Source organism: Caloenas nicobarica, chromosome 1 (assembly GCF_036013445.1).
Source record: "Caloenas nicobarica isolate bCalNic1 chromosome 1, bCalNic1.hap1, whole genome shotgun sequence".
Lineage (NCBI taxonomy): Eukaryota > Metazoa > Chordata > Aves > Columbiformes > Columbidae > Caloenas > Caloenas nicobarica.
This window is the reverse complement of record NC_088245.1, coordinates 13552576-13577976: the sequence shown is the minus strand read 5'-3', so window position 1 is coordinate 13577976 and position 25401 is coordinate 13552576. Positions and strand designations below refer to the sequence as shown.

The window sequence follows — 25401 nt, the reverse complement described above, 5'->3', positions numbered from 1 at the left end:
GGGTTCAAGGTCAACAGGAAGAGCTTCTTCAAATACATGGCAGATAAAACTAACACCAGAGGCAATGTAGGCCCACTGATGAACGGGGTGGGTGCCCTGGTGACAGAAGATACAGAGAAGGCAGAGTTACTGAATGCCTTCTTTGTCTCTGTCTACTCTGCCGGAGGCTGTCCTGAGGAGCCCCGTACCCCTGAGGCCCCAGAGGAAGGCAGGGCAATGGAGGAGTTTGCCTCAGTTAATGAGGACTGGGTTAGGGACCAGTTAAGCAATCTGGACATCCATAAATCCATGGGTCCAGATGGGATGCACCCGCGGGTGCTGAGGGAGCTGGCTGAAGTCATTGCTGGACCGCTCTCCATCATCTTTGCCAAGTCTTGGGAAACGGGAGAGGTGCCTGAGGACTGGAGGAAAGCAAATGTCACTCCGGTCTTCAAAAAGGCCAAGAAGGAGGACCCGGGCAACTATAGACCGGTCAGCCTCACCTCCATCCCTGGGAAAGTGATGGAACACCTTATCCTTGGTGCCATCTTAAGACATATCAAGGATAAGAGGGTCATCAGGGGCAGTCAGCATGGCTTCACCAAGGGGAAGTCGTGCTTGACCAACCTCATAGCCTTTTATGAAGACGTAACAAGGTGGATTGACGATGGCAGAGCAGTGGATGTGGTCTACCTTGACTTCAGCAAAGCATTTGACACCGTCTCCCACAGCATCCTCACGGCAAAACTGAGGAAGTGTGGACTGGATGATCGGGTAGTGAGGTGGACTGCGAACTGGCTGAAGGAGAGAAGCCAGAGAGTCGTGGTCAATGGGGCGGAGTCTGGTTGGAGGCCTGTATCTAGTGGAGTGCCTCAAGGGTCAGTTCTGGGACCAATACTGTTCAATATATTCATCAATGACTTGGATGAGGGAATTGAGTGTACTATCAGCAAGTTTGCTGATGACACCAAGCTGGGAGGAGTGGCTGACACGCCAGAGGGCTGTGCTGCCATCCAGCGAGATCTGGACAGGCTAGAGAGTTGGGCGGGGAAAAACTTAATGAAATATAACAAGGGAAAATGTAGAGTCTTGCATCTGGGCAGGAACAACCCCAGGTTCCAGTACAGGCTGGGGAATGACCTATTAGAGAGCAGTGTAGGGGAAAGGGACCTGGGGGTCCTGGTGGACAGCAGGATGACCATGAGCCAGCACTGTGCCCTTGTGGCCAAGAAGGCCAATGGCATCCTGGGGTGTATTAGAAGGGGGGTGGTTAGTAGGTCGAGAGAGGTTCTCCTTCCCCTCTACTCTGCCCTGGTGAGACCTCATCTGGAATATTGTGTCCAGTTCTGGGCCCCTCAGTTCAAGAAGGACAGGGAACTGCTGGAGAGAGTCCAGCGCAGGGCCACAAAGATGATGAAGGGAGTGGAGCATCTCCCTTATGAGGAAAGGCTGAGGGAGCTGGGGCTCTTTAGCTTGGAGAAGAGGAGACTGAGGGGTGACCTCATCAATGTTTATAAATATATAAAGGGTGGGTGTCACACAGATGGAGCCAGGCTCTTCTCGGTGACAACCAACAGTAAGACAAGGGGTAATGGGTTCAAGCTGGAACACAAGAGGTTCCACTTAAATTTGAGAAGAAACTTCTTCTCAGTGAGGGTGACAGAACACTGGAACAGGCTGCCCAGGGAGGTTGTGGAGTCTCCTTCTCTGGAGACATTCAAAACCCGCCTGGATGCCTTCCTGTGTGACCTCACCTAGGTGTTCCTGCTCCGGCAGGGGGATTGGACCAGATGATCTTTCGAGGTCCCTTCCAATCCCTAACATTATGTGATTCTGTGATTAAAACATGTAACCAATTAATCTAAATTTAAGTGAGGATAGTTAGCTGTTGAAATAACTCTAGTTATGGTTTCTCTTCCAAAGCTGGAAATGCTTAACAAATTCAAATGCAACTGTCACATTTGAAGCAGAAATGAACAGGCAATTCCCTTTTTTGTGAAGCCACAGAAGGTCAGTCTCTGGCACCCAGTCTGAACAGGCAGGCTGGCAGGTAGTGGGGCCTATGTCATGAACCTGGTGTTGTGCTTTGAAATATGTTACAGATCTGAGATGTTTGTGGTTCTTTTTGAAAATTGTTTTTCAAAAGAAAACCACTGCAAGAAAAGTGTTTAGGTGAAGTATGTTATAAACTCAAGATAACACTGAGGCCCTCCTTGGTTTTGTTGGATCTTTGGCTGTGGCATGTGTATGGAAATGGTATTAATTAATATATCAGCTTTACTCTTGCATGTTTTTTTGATTTTCATATGTATACATTTATACATACTTGTACTGAGTCTGGCTGGATTGGAGTTAACATTCTTCATAGCTGTTCTTGGGGTGCTGTGGTTTAGATTTGTGACCAAAACATGCCAGTGACACTGGTGTTCCCACTGTTGCTGAACAGTGTTTGCAGTGTCAACACTGCTTGTTCCTGACCTTGCATCCCAGTGCATGGACTGGAGGGTGCACAGGAGGTTGGGAGGGAACACAACAACGCAGGTGTCCCAGACCAACCCAAGAGCTATTCCGTGATGTCACATAACAGCAATAGAGAGGGAGAAGGTGGGGGTTTGGGAAGGCTGGCCATCCTGGGTTCAGGAACTGGCTGGCCATAGGTCTGCCTGTGGGAGGTGCTGAGTCAATTGCTTTTGCACCACTTGTTTTCTTAGTTTTTTTCTCTCTTCTACTACTTTGCTTACTGAACAGTTTTATGTTGACCCACAAATTTCGTTGCCTTTCTTTTTTTCCCCCTCCATGGTTGGGGGTAAGAAGTGAGTGAGTGGCTTTGTGATGCTTAACTGTATACTGGGGTTAACCCACAACAGTATTTTATATGCATATGTATATAAATGTGTGTGGATACATATATTTTTAAATATATACATATATTAAACATATATCTTATATTTATCATCCTCCTACAACAAAATAAGTCTTCGTGCTTTGCTGATTAAGTTAAACTTCATTGTACGCAAAGGAGAGGTGTTCAGAAGTGTTTTAGAACAATGTGTTAAATCTTATCCACTTGTCAATTTACAATAGCTGAAATTCTCTGTTTCCTACTACACTGTAAATTAGTCTTACTTTCAATGGACTGATTGTACGAATGAAAATAATTTGACTAGAAAGTAAATGCTTTCAATATGAATAATTTGGAGGACATAAGGGAGCTTGCTTACACTAACCTGATAGATTAGATGTTGAGAATTTTCTCCAACAGATTATACAATTAAAATATGAAACAATGTTCAGTCTGAAAAATTTGATGTCGGATATACAAAATCATGTTGTGAATTTAGAGCAGAATTTAATCTGGATGTAATTTTGAAAGTGATCTCTAGATGATAGCCAAAAACATGTGATATTGTTGTACCTTATTTTCAAGTATCACTATGGATCTTTGGACCTTACAGTTTAAGTGTTGTGTGTATTGACTTTACAGCCATGAATGAAAACTTTTTTCCTTTTAATCAGGATGAAAATAATACAGAGAATGCTGTCAGTTCTTCAGATGCTGAGAAACAGGATTCTCCTCCACCAAAGCCTCCACGGACCCGCAGGTAGTTAAACATGTTAATGTACTATTTTAAGCAGACAGATTGACATGCTTCATAAATAATAAATAGACTAAAACTACTGGTACTATAAAGACTTTTAAGATGTTTTTTCTATTTATAAATAGAAATATATATATAATACAAGTAGGAGTATTGTAATTTGATCTGTAAATATAAGCTTTAATATCTTTGAAGCATATGTGTTTGAATATACCAATGCAAGGACTACATGTGAGTAGACAAGTACACCGCTTCAGCAGTCAGATGTTAGATCTACTTGTGCTCTAATTCAGCTAGGTGATAGTAGCAAAATATACTTCAAAATAGGCTTAAATAATGACTGAACTCAATTTTGGAGACAAGAACACAATGAAAAATATCCATTATTCAAGAAAACATTACCTCACAGACAAGTACTGCTATTGACTAAAATATGCCAAAAAATGCGTTTTGTTAATGAGAGGAAAAGTTGGCTTCACCAGTCCTTTCATTCGATAGAAGAAAAAGAAAATCCTCTCTAGCTCTTCAAATATATAGACTTGACTTGAAGGAAGCCGAAAGTAAAACTGGACTAGCAGATTTCTCCACCTAAAATGGGCACCAAACCTGAGTGTTGGCTAAAGAAGCAACTCTCCTGAAGTAAACGCTTAAGTTCCCTGGGTAGTTTCTGGAAGGCTTGCAGGACCTTCAGCAGGTGATCTTGCCTGTGCTACAATACTTGTAGTTAAACAGATATTTAAGGTAAGAACTTGAGTTTCCTGAAGTTGTAGAATGACCTAAGAAACCACCAGCCACTTAATATTCTTGCATAACTTTTAGTCATGTAAGGAGAGTAGTTTTACTGCTTTACAAGATAATCAGACCGGAGTAGTGCAAGGTCAGGTCAGTAGTGGGAATTTCTATTGATTTGATACCTCAGTGGTTAAAGGTAGAAGATGAGAATTAACCCCTTCTTTCCAGTACTGCTTTTGGTGGGATACAAATGATGTTGTGAAGTGAGCCTGGTTTTGAAGTGCTAGCAAGATGAGAGCAGTGATTATACAGTAAAATGAATTTTGAATCCTAAAATATTCTGGATTTGGTAAAAAAGGAAGTTTAGACATGTGTATATATATAGAAAATGAAATTGGGTATAGAAAGCCATCTGAAAATTAGTGACTCAGAATGGGTGGCATTGTGTGTATATATTCAGTGTTGCAACATAATCTTCTTGTCACAGGAATAAATATAGTTTAAAGCTGGGTGTGGAAGTGTTCCACTTTGCCATCAACTAGTGATTTGAACCACATTTGGAATATTGCACACCCATTCTAATGAGGGTATCTGAGAACTACCATAAATAGACCTATTGCTCAACTTCTTTAATGGCCCCAGAGATGGTATTTGCAATAAGATGACTGTGGAAATAATGTGTAACAGTGGCTAATGGTACAGCAGGATAAAAATGAGTAGCTGTTGTAGTTAACTTAGCACTAGTTATGTCAAGCAGAAGTTAGAGGAGAACAGGACATTGAAAGAGATGGAAATGAGTTGAGGCTTTTCATGAACAAATGGCACAGTTTATGCTACGTAGGTAACAGCATTTTTTACCTTATTTAGATTAATGGTAATGTGATTTTGTTCAATTATATAGATTAAGATGATGACAGTCTGTTAACCTGTGTTCATGAATTCCAAGCTCTTCTTGAAATTTGGTCACTGAACTTAGATATGATTTCTGTTCAATAGGTAGTTTCCTTATTACTGTTCCTTGAAATAATCTTACATATTCCTAGGTTTTTTGTCATTTTTTAATATTCATTTAATAATCATATATGCATAATTCATGTTTTAGGCCACATCTGTTCTGCCTTATCTGCATTGCATTGGTTTTTACTTGCTGCATTATGAAGTGAAAATCTTTTAATCTCTGTTCTAGAACCTGGACTTCTTTAGGCCTGCTTCCATGAACTCATACTCTGCCATCTGCCAGCACTGGCAGGAAGATTGGTTCCTTAGGGGTGAATAAATGGAAGCTTTTAGCAAAGCCGTTGTCTTTTTCAAATGGAGATTATTTTTGAAAAACAATTCATTACACCCCTCATGGAAGATGGTTCTGAGGGAAGGCTTGATTTGCTATTCCCACTACCGAGGATGGTTTTTCTTGATGTGGGAGGTAGTTTTACATATCCGCAGCCTGGCTCAGTCAGGACTTGGAGACACATTTTGTGTACTGTGGATTTTCTGGCACAGGTTGACATCCTTTTCCTGGGGAAGATGGGAGAGCAGAATCCATGAAAGATTCTAATTTAATCCCCATATGGAAAAGGAAACTGCTAAACATGATACATCTCCTTATTGCATCTGTAGCTTTTTTCCCCAAACTGTTCTTACAACTTTTTTCATGTCTATTATTTTTCTTGACATTGCTGTGACTAAAATATCTTGGTACAACTATTTTAGGTATTTGTCTGAATCTTTTCTGTAGTGAGTGTTTTTACACTGTGTTGAAGAGTTGTTGCCTTTACAGACAAGTTCATATTCAGTAACTACTCAGAAGAAATCTAGTTTAACCCACATTTTTAGTTTGATTTAGAATTTTATCTGGGAACTTGCTTAAAATATTTTGTTCAGTAACATTTTTAGGTTGCCAGCCAAATGTGTGCTTGAGTTGTACATGCACTGTCTCTGAAGAAGTTTAGTAAATACTTTTGACATGTAAGATTGGAAGCTTATTTGGGGAGCATAATTAATCCTTTTAGTATTTGCTTTGGCTTGGGATGTCTTGGGAAAGGAGTTCTACAAAGTACAACTTTCTAATTGTACTTTTCTTGACTACTTCTATGTCTGTCTCTTCTTGGAAGTTACAATTATCTTTAGGGTATTGATCAGCATTTAATTGGAATTTTCTTAACTTTTATCAACTCACTATGAAGCATCTAACTACTTGTTTTGTAAAGGCTCTGGAATTGTATTAGTCTTTCAACCTTTCATAACCTTATAATGCTTTAATGTAATTCACACTTGCTGTACAAGATGTAAAAGCAGTCATTTAGGTTAACGTCTATCTGCATTTGATGTCAACATTAAAAACAATTCAAATATTACCCCTTGATTATTACGAAGATTAGCAAGAACAACTCATGAGCGTGTACATCAGGGCCTTACTCTAGAAATTGCTTGGCGTTGCAGTTTATGATCACTGCTTGTGAAAGTCACCTTCAACTTACATCTACATTAAATTTATTTGGAGGACCACGTGCTTTGTTAGACATGTGTCACTATTTTCAGGTTAAGGCAGGAAGAGGCCATAAGTATGCTTTTATTTTATTGTTTAGGTAGAAGACTGTAAAGAACAAAAGTTTTAAATTTGCAATCTAGGACTGTACATGGTTTTGCGTAACTGCACAGCTGGAGCTTTTACTTCAGATCTAGAAGCCAGGATTGGTACTTCAGGATTCAGAGGGATCATCTTAATACCCCTAAGGAATTGTCCTTGAAATACTTGTGTTAATAATTCGTTCTAAAGTATCTGGAAAAAGGGGTTGTTTGTTTTTAATCAGGCTTGGTTATAGAAAATTCTTCATTTTCATGTTCAACTGCAATTTGAAAAAGTGGAGAAACAGAGGCAGAAACTCACAAAAAGAAAAGATGAGGTAATGGCTTTTTTGTATGTGCTGTAGTGAAGAGCTATGTGCCACTGTCTGAAGGAGAAATGGTAAAATACTGTAGCAGTTTAACTTTTCTTCAGATTATGCTTGGACTTCAATCTTATGACATTAAATACATTTCAAGGGTTATGTGTGATTCTGTTTAGGTTTAAGCCCTGCAGAACCCTCTCTTTGCATCTGCTGCAAAGCTAAGATTAAAACCATTGATTGGTGTTCCTTGTTAGTCAGCACTCTGACTTGTATGTTAACAATTACCAAAAAAAAGCCTCATGCAATTTTTACAATAAAAGTTCAGCAGTTGGTTATTTTTATTAATTCCTTATACTTTTGTAGAAATTATCTGTAGTGTAATCTGACAGTTTCACTGAACTGCAGCTTTTCTTCCATGTGGATGGCAGTGATTTAATGCTTAAGTAGAATAATGTGGTTGTCTAGCTTCAGCCTGCTTACATTGAGTTTAATTTTCCTATTTTAATTATGAGGGAGGATGTAGAGCTTGGTATCTATTTTTGGTTGATCACAGCAGCTGCATTCCATGACCTTGGCATATTTAAAAATAAAACTGTACAGTATGCTGCATAGAATAACCGTGGATTACTTGAGTGGGGTTTTTTTCTTTTGAACACTGGCCAACTTTCATTTAAATCTGAACCCATGGTGCCCTGCTTTAATAATATAAGCTCTTTTCCATTAGGGCTAAAATGGCTTAGATTTTAAAACATTCTAAAAATTTAGAATATATTGCAGAAAAAAAAGGCAAAAATAGTGTTGCCATTGCTGCTGCTTTTTTTTCCCCTGCCTGTATACACTTTTGGTGGAAAGCTGTGGGAGGCTTTTTAAAAAAAAAAAAACTATAGTACTTTTGACAATTCATTTTTATTTTGACAAATAATTTTAAAACGTTATTACCTAGTGCATGGTTTACCTCACAGCTGAGGAGCCATGAGTGTGGAGGTCTTTGGCATAAGGCGCTGCAGCAGCTGCTCAGGTTGTGTGGCAATAAGAGTGATGGGAAAGCTGCCCTGCTCACCTTGGGAAATTCCGTCTGCAGTTACGTATGAGGAAGCGCAGAGACAGCGGAATTAAAGATAATCAGTAGCAGTTATATGTGAAGAGACGCTGTCAAGGCTGAGTTATGAGGAGGCGCTCTGGTTTTTATTGCACAGTGTGATTTTACAAATGGACTTGAGAAATGCTTGCTTGTGCAATATAAAAAAGCAATGCAGGCTTAATTTAAAGGTCTAATATGGGGAAGCTTTCTCTTTCTGGTGTTCTTTGGTTCACTGACTGTTTTCTGTCACAATATCCTCTTTCATGAGCTTTGTATTAGTTTCCTGGTAATTTAAATCACGCTGTTTTTACTGTACGGTCTCCTGTTGTTTGGAATAATATTAGTAGTTCATCTTTGGGTAATTTTCTGCCTCTGGGGGGAGAAGTATCTATAGAGCATAGCTGTTGGAGGAGATGCCCAAAGAAAGCATTATGTGGCAGCCCAAAATGCCCAAGTTTCTCTGGCAAGATTTTAAAAAATAAGCTACAGACAGAGACGTCTTAAAGGTATACATATCCTAGTGTTTCCTCTTTGTAGAAAGAGTCAGAACCGTTATCTGCAAGGCAGAACATGCGAAATAATAATACTGTGATGTCAGTAAAATAGAAAAATTGTTACATATTCATAGAAAACCAGGAAATCCTGGGTGGCATCTATTTCCTTTAAAAAAACAAGCAAACAAAAATCAGAATATTATGTGGGCATCCCATTTTCTGAGGATGAATATTATTCGATATTAAATAAGGCAAAGAATTCTTTTAATAGATAATTTCTTGTTTGATCACTGAAAGCTTGCATTTAAGAGTGAGGGAATGAAATAGAACATCAAATATAATGGGGAATATTTTACTAACTCTGTTTAGCTGTGAACGAGGAAGACGGTTCTGCAGGGCTATGAGCTGTAGGCTGCTGACAGCTGCTGTGTTTCCTGGCTTAGCAGTTCTACACGGACCTCTCAGTGGGCTCTTTGTGTACACGGGGGTTCTGTTTACTAGTGAAGCGAATGGGGGAGTGATTTCATTAAACAGTAATCAGCCAAGAACTTCATGAATTTTGACTGGTATTATGGGCCTATAATCTTGTCATATCTGGTTTAATGCTAATTTGCTTCTTTAGCTAATTGTAATGCTTAATGGTATGTCCCTACCAGATAAGAAATTAGTTTTTCTGGCTGCACGTATAACTCTGGGTCAGGAAAATGAGGTCAATAAGGGAAAAACCTCATTTTCAGTGGGAGGATTTAGTGGAGATTACTGAGCATCACTGCTGGTAAAGGGGGCATGTAACCATTTATGCAAGTGAACTTGCTCTGTCTCTCTCGCCCCCTCAGAACAGAGGAGAGAAATCCAAGGGAAATTCTGCTGTCCTCCTTAGCGTGTATTAAGTTGGACTAAGACTGACTTTTTTCCTTGGCTTATCTTTACAAATACAAGCAAACAGCTTATTCTCAAGCATGTTCATTTTTCAAGAACATCTAGAGGCAAAACAGTTCCTAAATTACTTTTTATTAAGTTGTTTTGATGTGCTTTGTGTTCCTCCTGTCTTGATGTAAAGATGAATTTTAATATACAAGTGCAGGTTGGGGGGGAACAGAAGGAATCTGAGGCCCAGCCCTTTGTGACAGGAGCCAGATGGGCAGAGAATGGAAGAAGACACCAGGGAGACCTGCAGGAGGATTTGGGGTTATCCAGGTACAAAGATACAATAACTTGTAGAAGATAACTTCGAAGCTGGGCAGCTTGCAGTACTTCAGTGGGTGGGCATGTTCATAAACTGAAAATCCAAGCAGTTCTCAGTTTGGAGTCCCCTGTATAAGGATTTTGGTTACCCATCCCATACCGCTGTAACTTGGTGCTAATACAATCCCAGGGATAAAACTGATGCTGCAGTCTGTCCAAGGCAGGTCTGCTTTCAGTATTGTAGAAGATTCAGGTGTGTTTACATTGGTGTGATAGTCTCAAGATTTGGCACTGGCTAAGTCCTCCTTAGGCCTCATTTGCAAGGAGAGGAGCTAATAGTGTTGCTTTGATTTGGTTTGTGATGTGACATAAAGACCAGGCACAAGAGCCCGTTTGATGCCTTTCAGTCAGGAATTCTTGTGCAAGGGTTTGGTCTTCAGCCCTATTCGCTGGAACTCCTAGAAGCCACCCCACTCATGGCCTTATTCCAGCATAGTGGAACCAGTGTGTTTCAGACTTAACGCCTTTTTTTTTGTGTTCCGTGTAAACAATGCCCTTGGGGAAGAAGTGGCAACTCAGTTTTGTAGCTGTTGGGTTTTTTATTTGTCTGCTCTGCTCTCCAGTAACAACTTTGAAGATAAGATCAAGATTTTCAAATCATTCTTGCTGCTTCTCTTGCTGTCTGACAAAGACAGACTGGCAAATGTGAACAGTATGAGAAGAAACCTCACCAGGGGTTGCTGGATAAACAGTACTGAAAGGATATGGAGTGTAACTTCTTGCTCTGCATTTTTTTCTTAAAAGCCTTTCTACTTTTTTCTTTTTAATTCATTCTTTCTTATTAATGTAGGATATAAATTATAAATTCTCTGGCCAATAGAGCTGTGTTATTAGCCCATGTTATCTCAAATAAGAAGGCTTTTTCAGACCTAATAGGAGCAACAAAAAGAAGATGGAGACTTGTCTTGGAAAGCAAAATGCCGTACTCAACAAGTGCAGGAGAAGATGTTAGCCTTTGTCAGTCTTCAAAGTGAAGTGATTGATTTATCAAATCTCAGAATGGCTATTTTTAGGTATTTGTGTTATAGTCAGACAAGATATGATGTTAATATCTTTGGTCTTGTCTGTCCATGGCTGTGAACAGTCTCAGTAATGTTTTGGCAGTAGTGACAACCTTTCTTGGTGTAGGTAGTTGTCTGATTAAAAAGGATCTGAAAGACCCACCTCTTATTTCTGAACATCTTATGTGCGTGGCTGGCTGAGATTTCTTGGAGCTGCCGTGCAGTTGCTAAAATTTATTAAGTCAATGTTAGACTCCTGATTGGGCTTTGTGGGGTTTTGAAAGATTTGGGCTTTGTGAAAGATTTGTTGGAGCGAGGCAGATAGTGGTAGAGCTGGACACAGGCTGTTTCAGGTTGACTGGCAACCTGTATTTAGATGCTAGACTCCACCTACAAGCTCTGGAGGTCTGGTTTCCTTAGGTAGCTGGTGGCCCATTATGAGATTTCTTTTTCTTCCATAGAATCTGCTAATTCTCTAAACCACAAATACTTTTTCATTCTCATTCTTCATCTGAGTGAGTAATGTATGATTAACTACTGCTGCTCTAATGGAAATACCATTTAAATAGCCTGAAGTCACAGGGCCTGGGGAATATAATCTGCACATCATCCTGCTGGTCCTTACAACATGAGTTATTACTGGCACACCTTGTCCAGACCTGCCAGATATGCTGTCCTCTTCCAGGTTTTACACGAATGCAGCAGGAGAATACTGTCACCGTCATCTGTCGTCTAGCAGGTAGCAAGAGTCTTCGCCTTTTTGGAAGCCTCTGCTTTCTGGCTTTTGGTGTGTAGCCTTGAATTCATTTGCAAATAAAAGTATTTCACAAGGGGACTGTGAACACTCTACTGAATAGATTCAGTTCTTTAGTATGTTGGATTGTGAAAGGAAGGTGCAGTCCAAGGTCATCTGGTGACTCATTTTCAGGGGAAGAGCGTGTCTTGCTAGAACCTGATCTCCAAGGGATGGTTCCAAGTCTCCTGCTGCAGGGCTGGATTTAGGTGATTTATGATGCCTCCGGCATAGATTATCCACAAAAAAATGAAAGGTATACAAGGATTTGACTGAGTCCTGCTTGTTCCAGGTTATTCGATTGCTGGGACCACCTAACTTGCCAGTAAAGACTCTGTGACCCTAGAGCTGTCTGTTCCCCTAATATGGGGGGATGGGAGCATCTGTCTTCTAAATATTAATGTCTTGGACACTATGTGCTGGCCTGTGTAGAGGATTTATTACTTCCCCATGAAGGACATCTCTGCCAACAGCAGGAAGTGTTCTGAGCTTTGTACAGAAAATGGGCTGGTTTCTCAGCTCAAGCATGTTGCCAAATTATACTTCTTTGCAAACCATAGTCCATTGTGCTTTGATTTATCTGGCTGGGTTGAAAGTATAATTTCTTTAAACTGTTTGGTCATATTTCTGTTCTTGTCACACATTTGTTTTGCACCTCAGTTATTGCTGTTACTAGTCTTACATAATGAAAGGAAATATTTTTAAAGGGTCTGAATGAAAATGCCTAATTCCTGTTTGTAGACCTTTGTTGTGCAAAATGCTTGTAGTCAAATATTCTGCATCTCTTCCGGAAGTTCATTGATCATATGCCTGATGAGCTTCTCCTTTTAAGTAGCTTAAGATGAACTGCAATAACAAGTGCTGTGGTCTCACTAACTTGCACTGTAATTTGGTTCATATATTCTACTGTGAATGGTTTTTGTACAGTGTGCATCGTACAGCAGCTAAATTGGGTCTGCACCATTAGCCTTACAACTATGGTGAAACTATTAAATACACAAATATAAAAATAAAATTGTGCTGGACATGTTCAGGAAAAAAAAGAAAATATTTGGTATTAAGCAGGCTCTAAGGCTTTTTTTAATAAATTTTTCTTGGCTTTATTGAAAACTACTCTGTATGTTAAGTTCCTCTGAGGCACTTCTTAAAGAAGAAAGCAAAACCATACTGAAACCCTGCCACAAGAGGGCCTTTCTTATAGAGCCTTTGAAAAAATGCTTCTGGGACAGGATGTGAGCAGTCTTTGAACCATCAGTGAGGATTAGTTGTGGCCTGAATGTATGCCTTTCTGATAATCTGAAAGATGTTTTGAGTGGTGATTTAGTTCTTGCCTACCCTATTAATCCTATTTTATGACTGTTGTCTTAATGTAAGTGAAACACTGCTTATAGTTCAGTATGGATATGAAAGCATTACTACTGCAGAGAGAGATGGATAGATATCTAAATATTGTCAAAATACAGAAAACTTACACTTTTTCTTATTTATTTTGCAGTTGCCTTGTAGAAGGAGATGCTAAAGAAGAAATTTTGCAGCCTCCAGAGCCTCAGCCAGTACCACCGATCTTAACACCATCTCCCCCATCAGCTTATCCAACAGTCACTACTGTGTGGCAGGACAATGACAGATACCATCCAAAGCCAGTTTTGCACATGGTTTCATCAGAACATTCAACAGACCTCAACGAGAATTATAATAAGTCAACAGAACATTCAGGGAAGAATGAACCCAGTGAATGTGCAGGGAAAAGGCTGGAGCGCAACTTAAGCTTTGAAATCAAGAAGGTACCTCTTCAGGAGGGACCACGAAGTTTTGATGGGAACTCCCTGTTGAACAGGGGCCACGCAATGAAAATCAAGTCTGTGTCATCCTGTGTAACCGATAAGAGCTTTAAGCCACAGGAACAGGTTTCAGGAGATTCGTTTGTAGATGCTTCTCAAAACTCGTGTATGGAATGCAGCGTGCCACAGTCTAGCACAGCCTTAATACCTTCACCAGAAAGTCTGCAGAGTCAGCAGGTTTCTGATACTCCACCAAGACCAGATCGGCTGCCTCTGACGGAAAAGGGACATGCCATGTGGTCACTGCATGGGCCTGAAAGTGCACTGCGTACATCGGTGTCTGAAAATGTGTCTTCAGACATCTTATGTCACGGTGTTAAAACTCTCTCTCTGGTATCAAACACCACAGTTGAACATCCTTCCAGTGATAATGTTGATCATACTCCTATTTCTGTTCGAGCACCCCTCTGTTTTACTAATCCTCTTCATTCAGATGATTCTGACACAGATGAGATGAACTTTGATGGAGCCATGAGCAGAAGCGCTTCTAATGTTTCAACCGCAAGTGCCACAGTTTCTGCTGCCACTAACGCTGAAAACATTTCTGCCAGAAAAGTGTTGCCAATGTCTATCGCTCGGCAAGACTTAACAGCTGTAATGTGTTCGGAAGATGGCAAAGGTAGGTTTCATTGTGGTTCAGAAGTGCTGTTCTTTAACCTGGTTGCCTCTGTGGAGTTGGACAACATAAACTTCTTTCCAATGCAATTTTCTAAATGTAAATTTAAACAGTGTGTGGCAGCTTCAGAAAGTGTGTGACTTTTTTCCTCCCGGTTTTCATTTCGCATGTGAGCTATGTCTGTTACACTCCTCATACTACAGACTGATAAGCTGCTTCAAAAGCTTTATTGTGAGGTATGAATGCATCTGTAATTGCAGTTTTCTGTGTTAACTGGTGCATTTTTTTGATTCGCATCCGATTTCAAGGAAGTGTCTATAATAACAGCAGTTTTGGGTAGTTGAAGTATTTTGAACAGGCTTGTCCAAACACATGAAATTCATGCTTACTGGTTGATGTGCTGGTCCTAAAAATGCAGATGTAACCTCTTTCACTCTATCAGTCTTTGAAGTTGCTCATGATTTGGCTTCCGCATGTTGATAGCATTGTAAATATTTAACTCTGCTTTCTTCTTTTTCTGTATGTGGCCAGGGGAAACAAGTAATAGTGCTGTTGATGTAAAAATCTAAGTTCTGCTTTAGTGGTGCTTAGAAAATTATTCAGTTGCTTTAAGTCTTTCACCACCTTATGGAATTTTTTGAGCAAGGGAAGTTTGCAAAACTGCTTCTGTAAAAAGTTACATTGCCACTTATTGAAGGCAAAAGGGTCCTGAAATGTGCAGATTCAGATTTCTGTCAGGCTGGCACACCTAGATCAGATGGAGGATGTGGCTGGCAAGAGCAGGTCAGGCCTCGGTCACTGTGTGTGCAGAGTCCAACAAAGCACATAGCAAGGCTGTGGAGCTGGAAGGGGAATGTGAGCTGCTGTGTGAGACCAGGCTTGTGCTGGGAGCCCTGCACAGCGACGGCCTCGGCGTGTGCAGACGTGTGACCCTCTGAGCTGGAGCGGGGCTCAGTGTGTGGTGCAAGATGCAGAGCCACCTGTGTTGAACATATGTGCTTTGAGAACTCAGTTTTCACCCAAAGTCAGAAACGTGAACTATTTTGCAGCTTTAAAAATGATCTGTTTCTATAGGTTTTGTGACATTGTGTACACACACAACAATACTTGCACATACCTGTACGTTTTTAACTCTGTGACACTTTAAAAATGCTCCAGATAGCAGAGACAAAGCCCTTTATGTCATAGCTACTGCAACGTTTATACCAAGCAGTCCTCCTTGGCTTTGTTTTTGGTAGCTTTCCATGCTATAGTATTTTTCCAACACTGCTTTTAGCCAGGCTTCTTTCCTCTCTCCCAGAGCAATCATTATTTATCACTGTTTGAAAATCATTACCTCGCTACACATCTCTTTATGTAGATACTGTAAGCATATGCAAATAAGTGATGTGTCACAAATGTGATAAAAAATGGGAAAATGTTACTCAAATTTGTTTCGTGTAACTGTGTATCAGAAACATCCTGACAACAGTACAGCCTCTGTGATGCTGGTATGCTGCTGATTTCACAGAAGTGGCTTAAAATTTTATATTAATTGTGTTTAATGTCTCTTGTTATCGAGGGTATATCTGTTCCCTTTTTTATGACAGTGAACACTTCCGATTTTATATTCAGGTTGCGGGTCTTGCAATCCATCTGGGACTCAAGAGTATAGGGTAGGATTGCTTTGCACCAGTGATCCTAAGCTGTTTGATAGTGGCTTTTCCATTTTGGTACTTGTTTGGGCCTCTTCTGTCTGAAGCTGGGTGTGTGGGTACAGTCATCAGTGAAGCTTCCCTGTAAACACCAGTGCCCTAGTTACTGAACTATAACTATTGGTGTGCATGATCTTACTGCATAATTAAATCCTCTTTTTAATTCAAATGAACTGAAAAGTAGTTGTACCCTGGGGTTAAAAGCAAAAACAAACCAGCAACAACCCTACAACACAAACAGCAACATAACCAAGACAGCAACCCAAAACCCTCAATTTCAGTTAGCGCGTGCTCCATGGTGACTTTATTTCCTGATTTTATAGAGACTATTTCAAAAAATGAAAGTTTTCTTCTGCTGTATAGTAAACTCGAGATGGAGCAGGTCTCAGAGCAGTCACTTTGAACACAGTGGCTTGTAAAAGGCGATGGAGTTCCTGTCCTTGCTGCTGGTGTGTTGGCAGGGCAAGCGTCACAGCTTCATTATTTGACATGTGGCTTCATCTTTTTATGAATCCTGTGTAAAATACACTTGCCAGGTGAGACTTCTTGTGGCAGCAGCTACTTTGAATTGTTTTAAATGTTCAATTTTTGCTCCAAATTCCTGAGCAGGCAGGAGTGGGGCTTGTGCTGCCAGAGCAGCTGATGTTAGTTGAGCAGAGTGGGGATGGGCTGTGTTCTTGGCACCAGTGGTAGCTGTCTCCTCAGGCTCCTGTTGACCCTGCTGGCTTGCAAACCTTGCACTGGGCTGTGTAAGTCACTCATGTCGGTGGTGTGGGAGCCTGCCTGGGTGGGCCTCAACATGGACTAGGGAAGCAAATCTGAGGCTTGCAGCTTTGGAGAAGTGGTTAATGTGGAGCTTCCCTAGAACTTATTTGCAGCCTGGAAGGCAAATCATATCTTGGGCTGCATCAAAATGAATGTGGCCAGCAGGTCAGGGAGGTGATTCTGCCCCTCTGCTCTGGTGAGACCCCACCTGGAGTCCTGCGTCCACCTCTGGAGCCCCCAGCATGGGACACACATGGACCTGTTGGAGAGAGGCCAGAGGAGGGACACCAAGATGATCTGAGGCTGGAACAGCTCTGCTGTGAGGACAGGCTGAGCGAGTTGGCATTGTTCAGCATGGAGAAGAGAAGGCTCTGGGGAGAACTTATTGCAGCCTTTCAGTACTTAAAAGGGACCTATAAGAAAGATGAGAACAGACTTTTTTGTGGAGCCTGTTGTGATAGGACAAGGGGTAATGGTTTTAAACTAAAAGAGAGGAGATACAGGCTAGATGTGAGGAAGAAATTTGTTATTATGAGAATGGTGAAACACTGGCCCAGGTTGCCAGAGAGGTGGTAGATGCCCCATCCCTGGAGACATTCAGGGCCAGGCTGGACAGGGCTCTGAGAGACCTGATCTGGTTGAAGATGTCCCTGATCACTGCATGGGGTTGGACTAGGTGACCTTTAAGCGTCTCTTCCAGCCCAAACTATTCTATGGTTCTTACTGTTGCGTTATACAGTCCTGAAAATCAACATTACTGGGTGTCCTTGCACAGTGCCAGCTACCTTTGCTGTGTTGACTTTGAAAGTATGATTAGGGCCACTTCAGAAAAAACAAAAAAATTGCTGCTCATCATCAGTAAGTTATTGTCTTCAGCACAGCTGAAGAGCTTGTACGTATTTTCAACACGCTTCTTACCGTGGTTTGGGAGCTTTATCAGTGGTTTGGCTGGTAGGCACCAATGGTGTAGTTACTCGGATCTGCAGAAGGGTTCAGGGAGCCAGTGTGTGGGAATGAGCTGAGCGCTCACTTGCAGTGGCTGCAAATAGACTTGTAATGAACTGCAATTAAATTACAGTAACTACTCTGGTTACAGTTATGGGCAAGTTAGCGCTCAAGAAGCTAATGGTACCACTCCAGTGCAGACTGTTAATTCTGCTTATCTTCTGTTTCTGAAAGAATGAAGAAAAAGTATTCATTGGAGTTGATGAGGGTTTTTTCCTCTAAATCAGGGCTGTCAAACTCATTTTCACGGGGGGCCACATCAGCCTCGCGGTTGCCTTCAAAGGGCCAAATGTAATTTTAGGACTGTATCAATGTAACTACTTCTACATTAATACAGTCCTAAATTTACATGCTCTAAGTTATTTAGACTGAAAATGTATTTTACTTATTCTCTCATAACACACAAAGTGATTCTACCCCTTTAATGTGGAGATAGTGTTGTTAGCATGAAGTTGCTCCCAAGGCATTAATTTGGTAAACCAAAATGTTTTCTAATACTTAAATCAAATTTTCCTTTTGCTTTAAATTTAATACCAACATTAGGATGATCTCGCACGTCAAAAGACCAACTTCTAAAAATCCAGGAGGAAAATTTAGATGTGTTTTTTAACTTATCTAATTGTTGTATTTGATTTAGATGCTGATAGCAGTGAAGATTCCTCTCCCCCGCTCCCAGCAAGGACACCAGAGTCATTTGTAGTAGCAAGTGAACAGAGTGAGTTCTTAATGTTTTTGTGGTAATTTGGAATAAAATGTGAAATGCATTTCAGTATTGTATTTGAATGCCCCTGCTTTCTGGTTAAAGTGTTGGAGCAAATTGTGAAATGGAATGAAATCTAGCATGTGTAATGGCTTATTTTGAGGTTTAACTTTCAGAAGCCCTTGAAGACAGTCAAATTATTTGTCGTTTTCTGACTAAGCGTGCTGTTACATGATATTTAAGTAATTGGAGACTTCAATATTGATTTTAGTGGAGCTGGTTTTCAATCTGAAGGGCACAGAAATGAGATACAGTGGGGAAATGCAGTACAGTTAGGGGATTCCCCAGCTACTTTAGTTTCCTGCTGCTCCCAGGGAGGGAATGGGACAACACATGAACAGCACTTACCTGATTCTCCGTCCTTGGGCAAAGGAAGGGTGACAGCATTTCATACAGCACTGCATCTTAGTGAACAAGCCCTGTTTAAGTTTAACATAGTTTACCCTTTGCCTTTACCAAAAGGGTAACTGGAAAACTGACACTGACAAATTGATGTGCTGATATCTTCGTATTTCATTCATCAAGTTAGTAATGGCAGAATACAAAAAAGATCAAATTAAATGAAGTGATAAATTAGGTTGATGTTTTGTATCTTCCAAAAACCCTAGTGTGATGTAGTTATTTACCGAGGCTTTTGTTTAGTGTCACTTTGTGAAACTTTCAAAGATTTTTGGCTGGAGTACTTCAATGTTTTTATGCTGAAAGTATCTATATTAAGTTTTGTAAATATGTCCCTTGAGCATAATATGCATGGATAGTTCAGAGTCAAAGTGACCCTTTCTTTGGATATTATGGACTTGCTTCTTTTCTGTAAGAACACAAGAAACAAGGCTTTTTTTCTTAAAAAACAAAAGACTGGAATCACTAAAAACACTTCAGTTTTGATTGTGTGTTTGCATGATGTCAGTGAAAGATACGGCTGTCCTGACTTGTATGTTTTCTTTACTTAGGATGTTTTTTCGGATCTACTGTTATTGTGTAGCTGGTATTACAAAATTTTTAAAACATAATTGAAAAAGAAGCTAACTCTCCTATTGGTTAGAAACCTCCAAATTAAGGAAATGAACATCCAGAATGCAAATGCTGCAGTCTTGTGTTCTGAATTATGTTGTGGATTTTTCCCTTATCTTGAATGCTCTCCATGTAGAGAGAGATTTGTGTGGGGTTCCCCAGGGCTCAGGATTGGAGGCAGTTCTGTTTAATCTCTTTATCAAAGATCTGGATGACGAGATTGAGTGCACCCTCAGTAAGTTTGCAGATGACACCAAGTTGGGTGGGAGTGTTGATCTGCTGGAGGGTAGGAAGGCCACACAGAGGGATCTGGACCAGCTGGATCATTGGGCTGAGGCCAATTGTCTGAGGTTCACCAAGGCCAAGTGCCGGGTCCTGCACTTGGGTCACACCAACCCCAGGCAGCGCTACAGGCTCGGGGAAGAGTGGCTGGAAAGTGCCTGGGGGGAAGGGGCCTGGGGATGTTGATTGACAGCGGTTGAACATGAGCCAGCAGTGTGCCCAGGTGGCCAAAAAGGCCAACAGCATCCTGGCTTGTATCAGGAACGGTGTGGCCAGCAAGACCAGGGCAGTGATTGTCCCACTATACTGGGCACTAGTGAGGCCCCACCTGGAATCCTGGGGTCAGTTTTGGGCCCCTCACTACAGGAAAGACATTGAGGTGCTGGAGAGAGTGCAGAGAAGGGCAGCGCAGCTGCTGAGAGGCCTGGAGCACAAGTCTGATGAGGAGCGGCTGAGGGACCTGGGGCTGTTCAGCCTGGAGAACAGGAGGCTGAGGGGAGAGCTCATCACTGTCTGCAACTACCTGAAAGGAGGTTGTAGCATGGAGGGGGTTGGTCTCTTCTCCCAAGTAGCAAGTGATAGGACAAGAGGAAACGGCCTCAAGTTGTGCTAGAGGAGGTTTAGATTGGATATTAGGAAAAAATTCTTCATGGAAAGGGCTGTTGGACATTGGAACAGGCTGCCCAGGGAAGTGGTGGAGTCACCATTCCTGGAGGTGTTTAAAAGATGTGTAGATGAGGTTCTTAGGGACATGGTTTAGTGCTAGAGTTCGGTTATGGTTGGACTCAATGATTTTGAGGGTGTCTTCCAAACAAAATGATTCTATGATTCTATGTTTTTACAAGCATTTAATTTTTTAAAAATTGCTTTATAGCACAATGCTAATGCTGTGTTGTAGAGAACTTGTGTATGTTGAGTTTGATTTAATTTCTCCTAGGCTCACCCTTGCCGAAGCCAGTTGTGGTTGCACAGTCTGAGTGGAGCATATTGCGTGATCAGCATCTTCCTGAACAAACAGTCTCTACAGTAAGTACAGGAGTTACAAGTCTGTACTAATGAGTCATTTGTAGTTCAGTTGGGAGCTACAACAAAAAACAAAATACATACTTGTGAAAAGTTACGGCGGCTGATTGACTACAGCTAGTTAGTTTGTCCTCTGCCTCAGCTGCTGAACTGGTGCATTAAGAGCATGTTTTCTTTCATGAAAACTATCTGGTTTTCTGAGTTCAGCAATACTTTTAAAAGTCATCCTTAATATAATTTAAATTATGGCTTTAAGAGTGTAAATATGCTGGTTTTATGGAGCTTGCTGTCTGCCCTGAATCAATCATAGGCCAATTCAAGCTGGAGGAGAATTGCAGTCTCTAGTCTCACCTGCTGCGTGAAGCAGGGACTTGGACCAGGCTGCTCAGGGCTTTTTCCAGTTGGGTCTTGAAAACATCCAGAGGTGGAAACTTAATATACTCCGTGGGCAACCTGCATCACTGCCTGATAGTTTTTTCCTTGTATCCATATTTATTTTAAACAAACCCATTTCTGCCCATCAGATTTTACTTTTCACATCAGTCTACTAGTTGCTCAGAGTCATTCAGCATAAACAGCTGGCAAAAATTCAAATGCATTAATGTTCTGATAGTAAGTTCTTTATTAACTACTGTAGCATTTTTGTCATTGTTATATATAGCCAGTCAGAAATGTAGGAACAAGTAGGTATTTCTGTGGATGTTGTTTAGTTTTTGAAGATGTTTTCATTGTCTTAAGTTTCTGGTGTTCTTTTAGTGTTTTGGACACATTTTATAGAATGACTTCAAATATTTCTCATTTACAGGGTTTGAAAACAACTTCACCTGTACTACCTGGTAAGTGATGGAAGAGACTACTTTTTTTAAATATGAAAAGGGATGGTTGTTAATCTGTTAATCTGTGCAGTAACCCCCTAGGGGTGGAAAGTTGAAGTAACCTAACCATTTGAACTGGTGAAGTGTTTTGGGAGTATTTTTATTACAAGATTAGAAACTACCGGGGGGAATTTTTTCTTATGGAAATAGACAAATATTTCATGATCCAACCTTGAAATAAATGTTGCACATTTGATTACTTCAAAAGCTACTTCCAGGCCACGATGCTTTAATTTTATTGGCAAATCTCTAAAAATTACAGTAGTCTTGCAACAAGCTGATCTCTTACTTCAAAGTACTGAACTTGGCTTTGGCTCTGAAGATATCTATGTATGTTGTCAAAACACCAGTGTTTCTGAAAATTGTAAAGGTTGATGAATTAATTTATTTGATTTCATAAAGAACAGGAGTTTGACGGTGATGTGTGTAAATGTATGTATGTTCTGTATTTACCAAAGTCTTTAATTTTTGCTCTTTTGAGAAGGTTTCAGTAAGAAATGTAGATCAGCTGATGCTTAACTGTGCAGCAACCTGCTTCAGCTGTATCTGCTGTTATCTTCTGTGTCTGCTTGAAAGGGCTTGTACAGTCTGTGTAGAGCTGCATGTTAAATACCTGGTAGATTGTTTTTTAAATAAATCAGGTTTTTTAAATATTACAGTTTTGCTAATAGGCTGATTATACAAGAAATGCAAGCTGTAGTTATATCTTAAGCACCTTTGGAAAGAACATGAACAGAAGCATTTATATTGATGTATTAAATAGTACTGTGTGTTCTTGCTATAAATAGGTGCTACATGAGATTTTAAATGTCCATGCAAACTTAAACAAAAAATCCATATTTGGCAAATGGGAATGCATCACTGTCATTGAACATCTGCTTCATAAATAAGTTTGAAGTATTTTTAAGAAATGAGAAATTGGCTTTTAAAACGTCATTTTTATAAAGAATATTTGATGTAACTTGTGTTCTGGACTGAGCTGTACTTAAGAACAGTGTTCACACAGTGCTGACTAAATCAATGCTACAGTAAGGGATGTGTGTGTGTTTTCCAGATTGTCCTGAAAGAAGCAACAAAACACCAACTGATGTTTTACCTCAGGTTTCTTTTTCTGGTTCCACTAATACAAGAGGTCAAACTTCAGCATTTCCTGCAGAAGGAACAGAGATTGGTAATTACAGTTCGTTCAAAACGTAATCACTAGGTAACTTAACCAGCAGGTTCATTAACAGTCCTGCTTTGGGGAGCTGCTACGACCGTCTCCCTCCGACTCGCCGAGGTGCAGAACCCAATGGAGTCAGATCGACTTCTCTCTGCAGCATTGCTGAGTTTTTCCCAGAATGAGCCTTTCAGCCATTCTTCACTTTGTGTTTTAGAGTGTATGAAATATAGAATGAGTAAAGTAGGATATAACTTCTGTAGAATCCTGAATAATTTCAGAAATAATACTGAGAAAACCACTTTACACTGAGAAGGGAAAAACCCAAAATAAATGCTGACAAAGGCTGTAATACTATATTTACTGAGAAGTACTTTCCAAGTGAGGTTTAAATAGTGAACTATAATTATTTACATATTTTTCACATTTGTATTTCCTATGGCCATAGTGCCTTTAGAGCTTCTAGTACTACAGAGTCATTTCCTGGCCCTGAGAATAAACCTTTTCTGTAGGAGCTGAGCATGTCTTACAGTGACCCTTGTGACTGCTGCCAACGTTTGTGAGACCACGTTGTCAGAGGGGTTGGAAATATTGAATAAGTTTCTTTCCTTAGGTTTTGGTAACCGCTGTGGAAAGCCCAGAGGACCAAGAGAGCCACCTTCAGAATGGACATGATTCAAGAACCAATGGACATACTCTCACTAAATTATACTGGAAAACTCAAGTGCCACTGAGAACTAGAAAAATAGTATTCCACTTTTTGGGGGGACGACTAACACAGAGCAGTGTAGATCTAACCACCGAATGGTACACTCCTGCAGCGCATCCCACGCAAAACCGTAAACCTTGGTCACAACAGTGGATTCCAGTATTACAACTTAACTTTTGCTGGGGCCATCTACCTGCCTTATTACACTTAGGAGAAAGTATTACATATGATTTATTTTGTAACTTCAAGTATTATTGCCTTAATGTCTTTTAACCCTGTTACACGCTGCTTGTAGACATATGTTAATATAGTAATACTTTTGACAGATTGTGTTTATGGACTACTTTTTGCTAACGTTTGATTACCATGTATGCATTATTTTGTACAGGGCAAGTAAGTATATAATTTGATAAAGTTGCAATCATAAAATATTAACAGAAGATGTAAGAAATCTCTGCATGATCTAAATTTTTGTGTACCTTATTTGTAAATTATTTGCCCTGAAGTTTTAGAAAATAGTTTCTGGGGTTTTTTACAAAACTTGCTGGACACACAGCCAGAATTGCAGGTTAGCAGAGATAAAGATTGTAATACATTTTGTAAATTGTAAGCAAAAGGTTATTTTTATATTATATACTGTTTAATTGTCAGATCTAATTTGTTCTGGTTTTCATCTAGTCATGGAGATTCAGTAAGTGCCTTGGAACAGTATTGAATTCTCTTAGCCTGTGTATGTTACTTCAGTGTTTTGAGTTCATCTGGAATTAGATTATCGAAAATGTTTGTACGTTTCTAGTATATTTGACCTGCCAGTAAAAGAGAAACCATTCTGCATAATCAACACTCCTTAGTTTTCATTTTCATGTTTCATCAGTTGCAATCTTTAGAAAGTTCATCTCTCTCAACTTTCTGTATAATAGGGTTTTACAGTTTTAATATGGCGTGTTTCTAATTTGGGAAAACCAGAACGCACTGGTAAAAGGACTGTTTAAATACCACTGTCTTCTCTTACAAATGGTAAATACCATTTTTGTTGTTCAGTGACTGTGTATGTAAGAAAGCAACTTATATGAAGGTTCACAAAGAGCCCTTGCAGCTACACTGTATCTTGGCAATATATTATGTCAAGAGTTAATCCTTATAAGGATTCCTTACTTAAACTTTTCTGTAATACAATCTTTAAATTAAAGAAAGTCAAAATCTCACGATGGGTGTTTTTACTCTTAAAGGAAAAAAAATGTATTCAGAGGCAAACTAAAATAGGGTGAAGGATGGCAGCCTGGCTTAGCTTATAGGTCTCGTACTTGAACAAAGTAGCGACCCTCAGGACCTCATTTTTAGTAAGTACTTTAAAAGTTCTGGCTACCAGTAATGCCAGAGAAGTGAAGAATGTATATTATTTTGGGTAGTGAAACTATCTATTCATCTGAGCTCTGGCCATGGAAATGTTATGTCTAATTTGCTGGTTGTACCTTTAGGGCCATTCTGCTAAAAGGGAGCTAATGCCCCGATAAGCCGCTCTGTTCTAACTTCCAAAAAGTACAGAACTTGCCATTGACTGTCTTTGACTGTGGATTGACCGCTGGGCATTTGGGCCACATAGACCCATTCCGGTTGGAAGAGACCCTCAAGATAATCAAGTCCAACCACAACCTAACTCTGGCACTAACCCATGTCCCTGTGAGAGACTGCTGAGCTCAGCAGCTCTTTCAAAGAACTATATGCCCTATAAATACTTAACTACACACAGTTTTGCAATTATTCATTTAAAAATAATTCAATTATATATGCCATCTTGGATAATCTAATCAACTAGATTCTTGCTTTGTAGACAGTTGAGACAGCTGGA

At 40.2% G+C, this 25401-nt stretch overlaps 1 protein-coding gene across 1 annotated transcript in view; it reads left to right on the top strand.

The window, feature by feature from the left end:
- PTPN12 (protein tyrosine phosphatase non-receptor type 12) overlaps window positions 1-24660 on the top strand; it is a 77298-nt gene extending 52638 nt beyond the window's left edge. The window contains exons 12-18 of the mRNA XM_065637292.1: window positions 3496-3581; window positions 13308-14272; window positions 18371-18448; window positions 20724-20812; window positions 21615-21645; window positions 22739-22855; window positions 23457-24660. Of these exons, the coding sequence (XP_065493364.1) occupies window positions 3496-3581; window positions 13308-14272; window positions 18371-18448; window positions 20724-20812; window positions 21615-21645; window positions 22739-22855; window positions 23457-23518 (1428 nt within the window). The 3' untranslated portion in view covers window positions 23519-24660. The remainder of the gene's footprint in view (window positions 1-3495; window positions 3582-13307; window positions 14273-18370; window positions 18449-20723; window positions 20813-21614; window positions 21646-22738; window positions 22856-23456) is intronic.
- The last annotated feature ends 741 nt before the right edge of the window (window positions 24661-25401 follow it).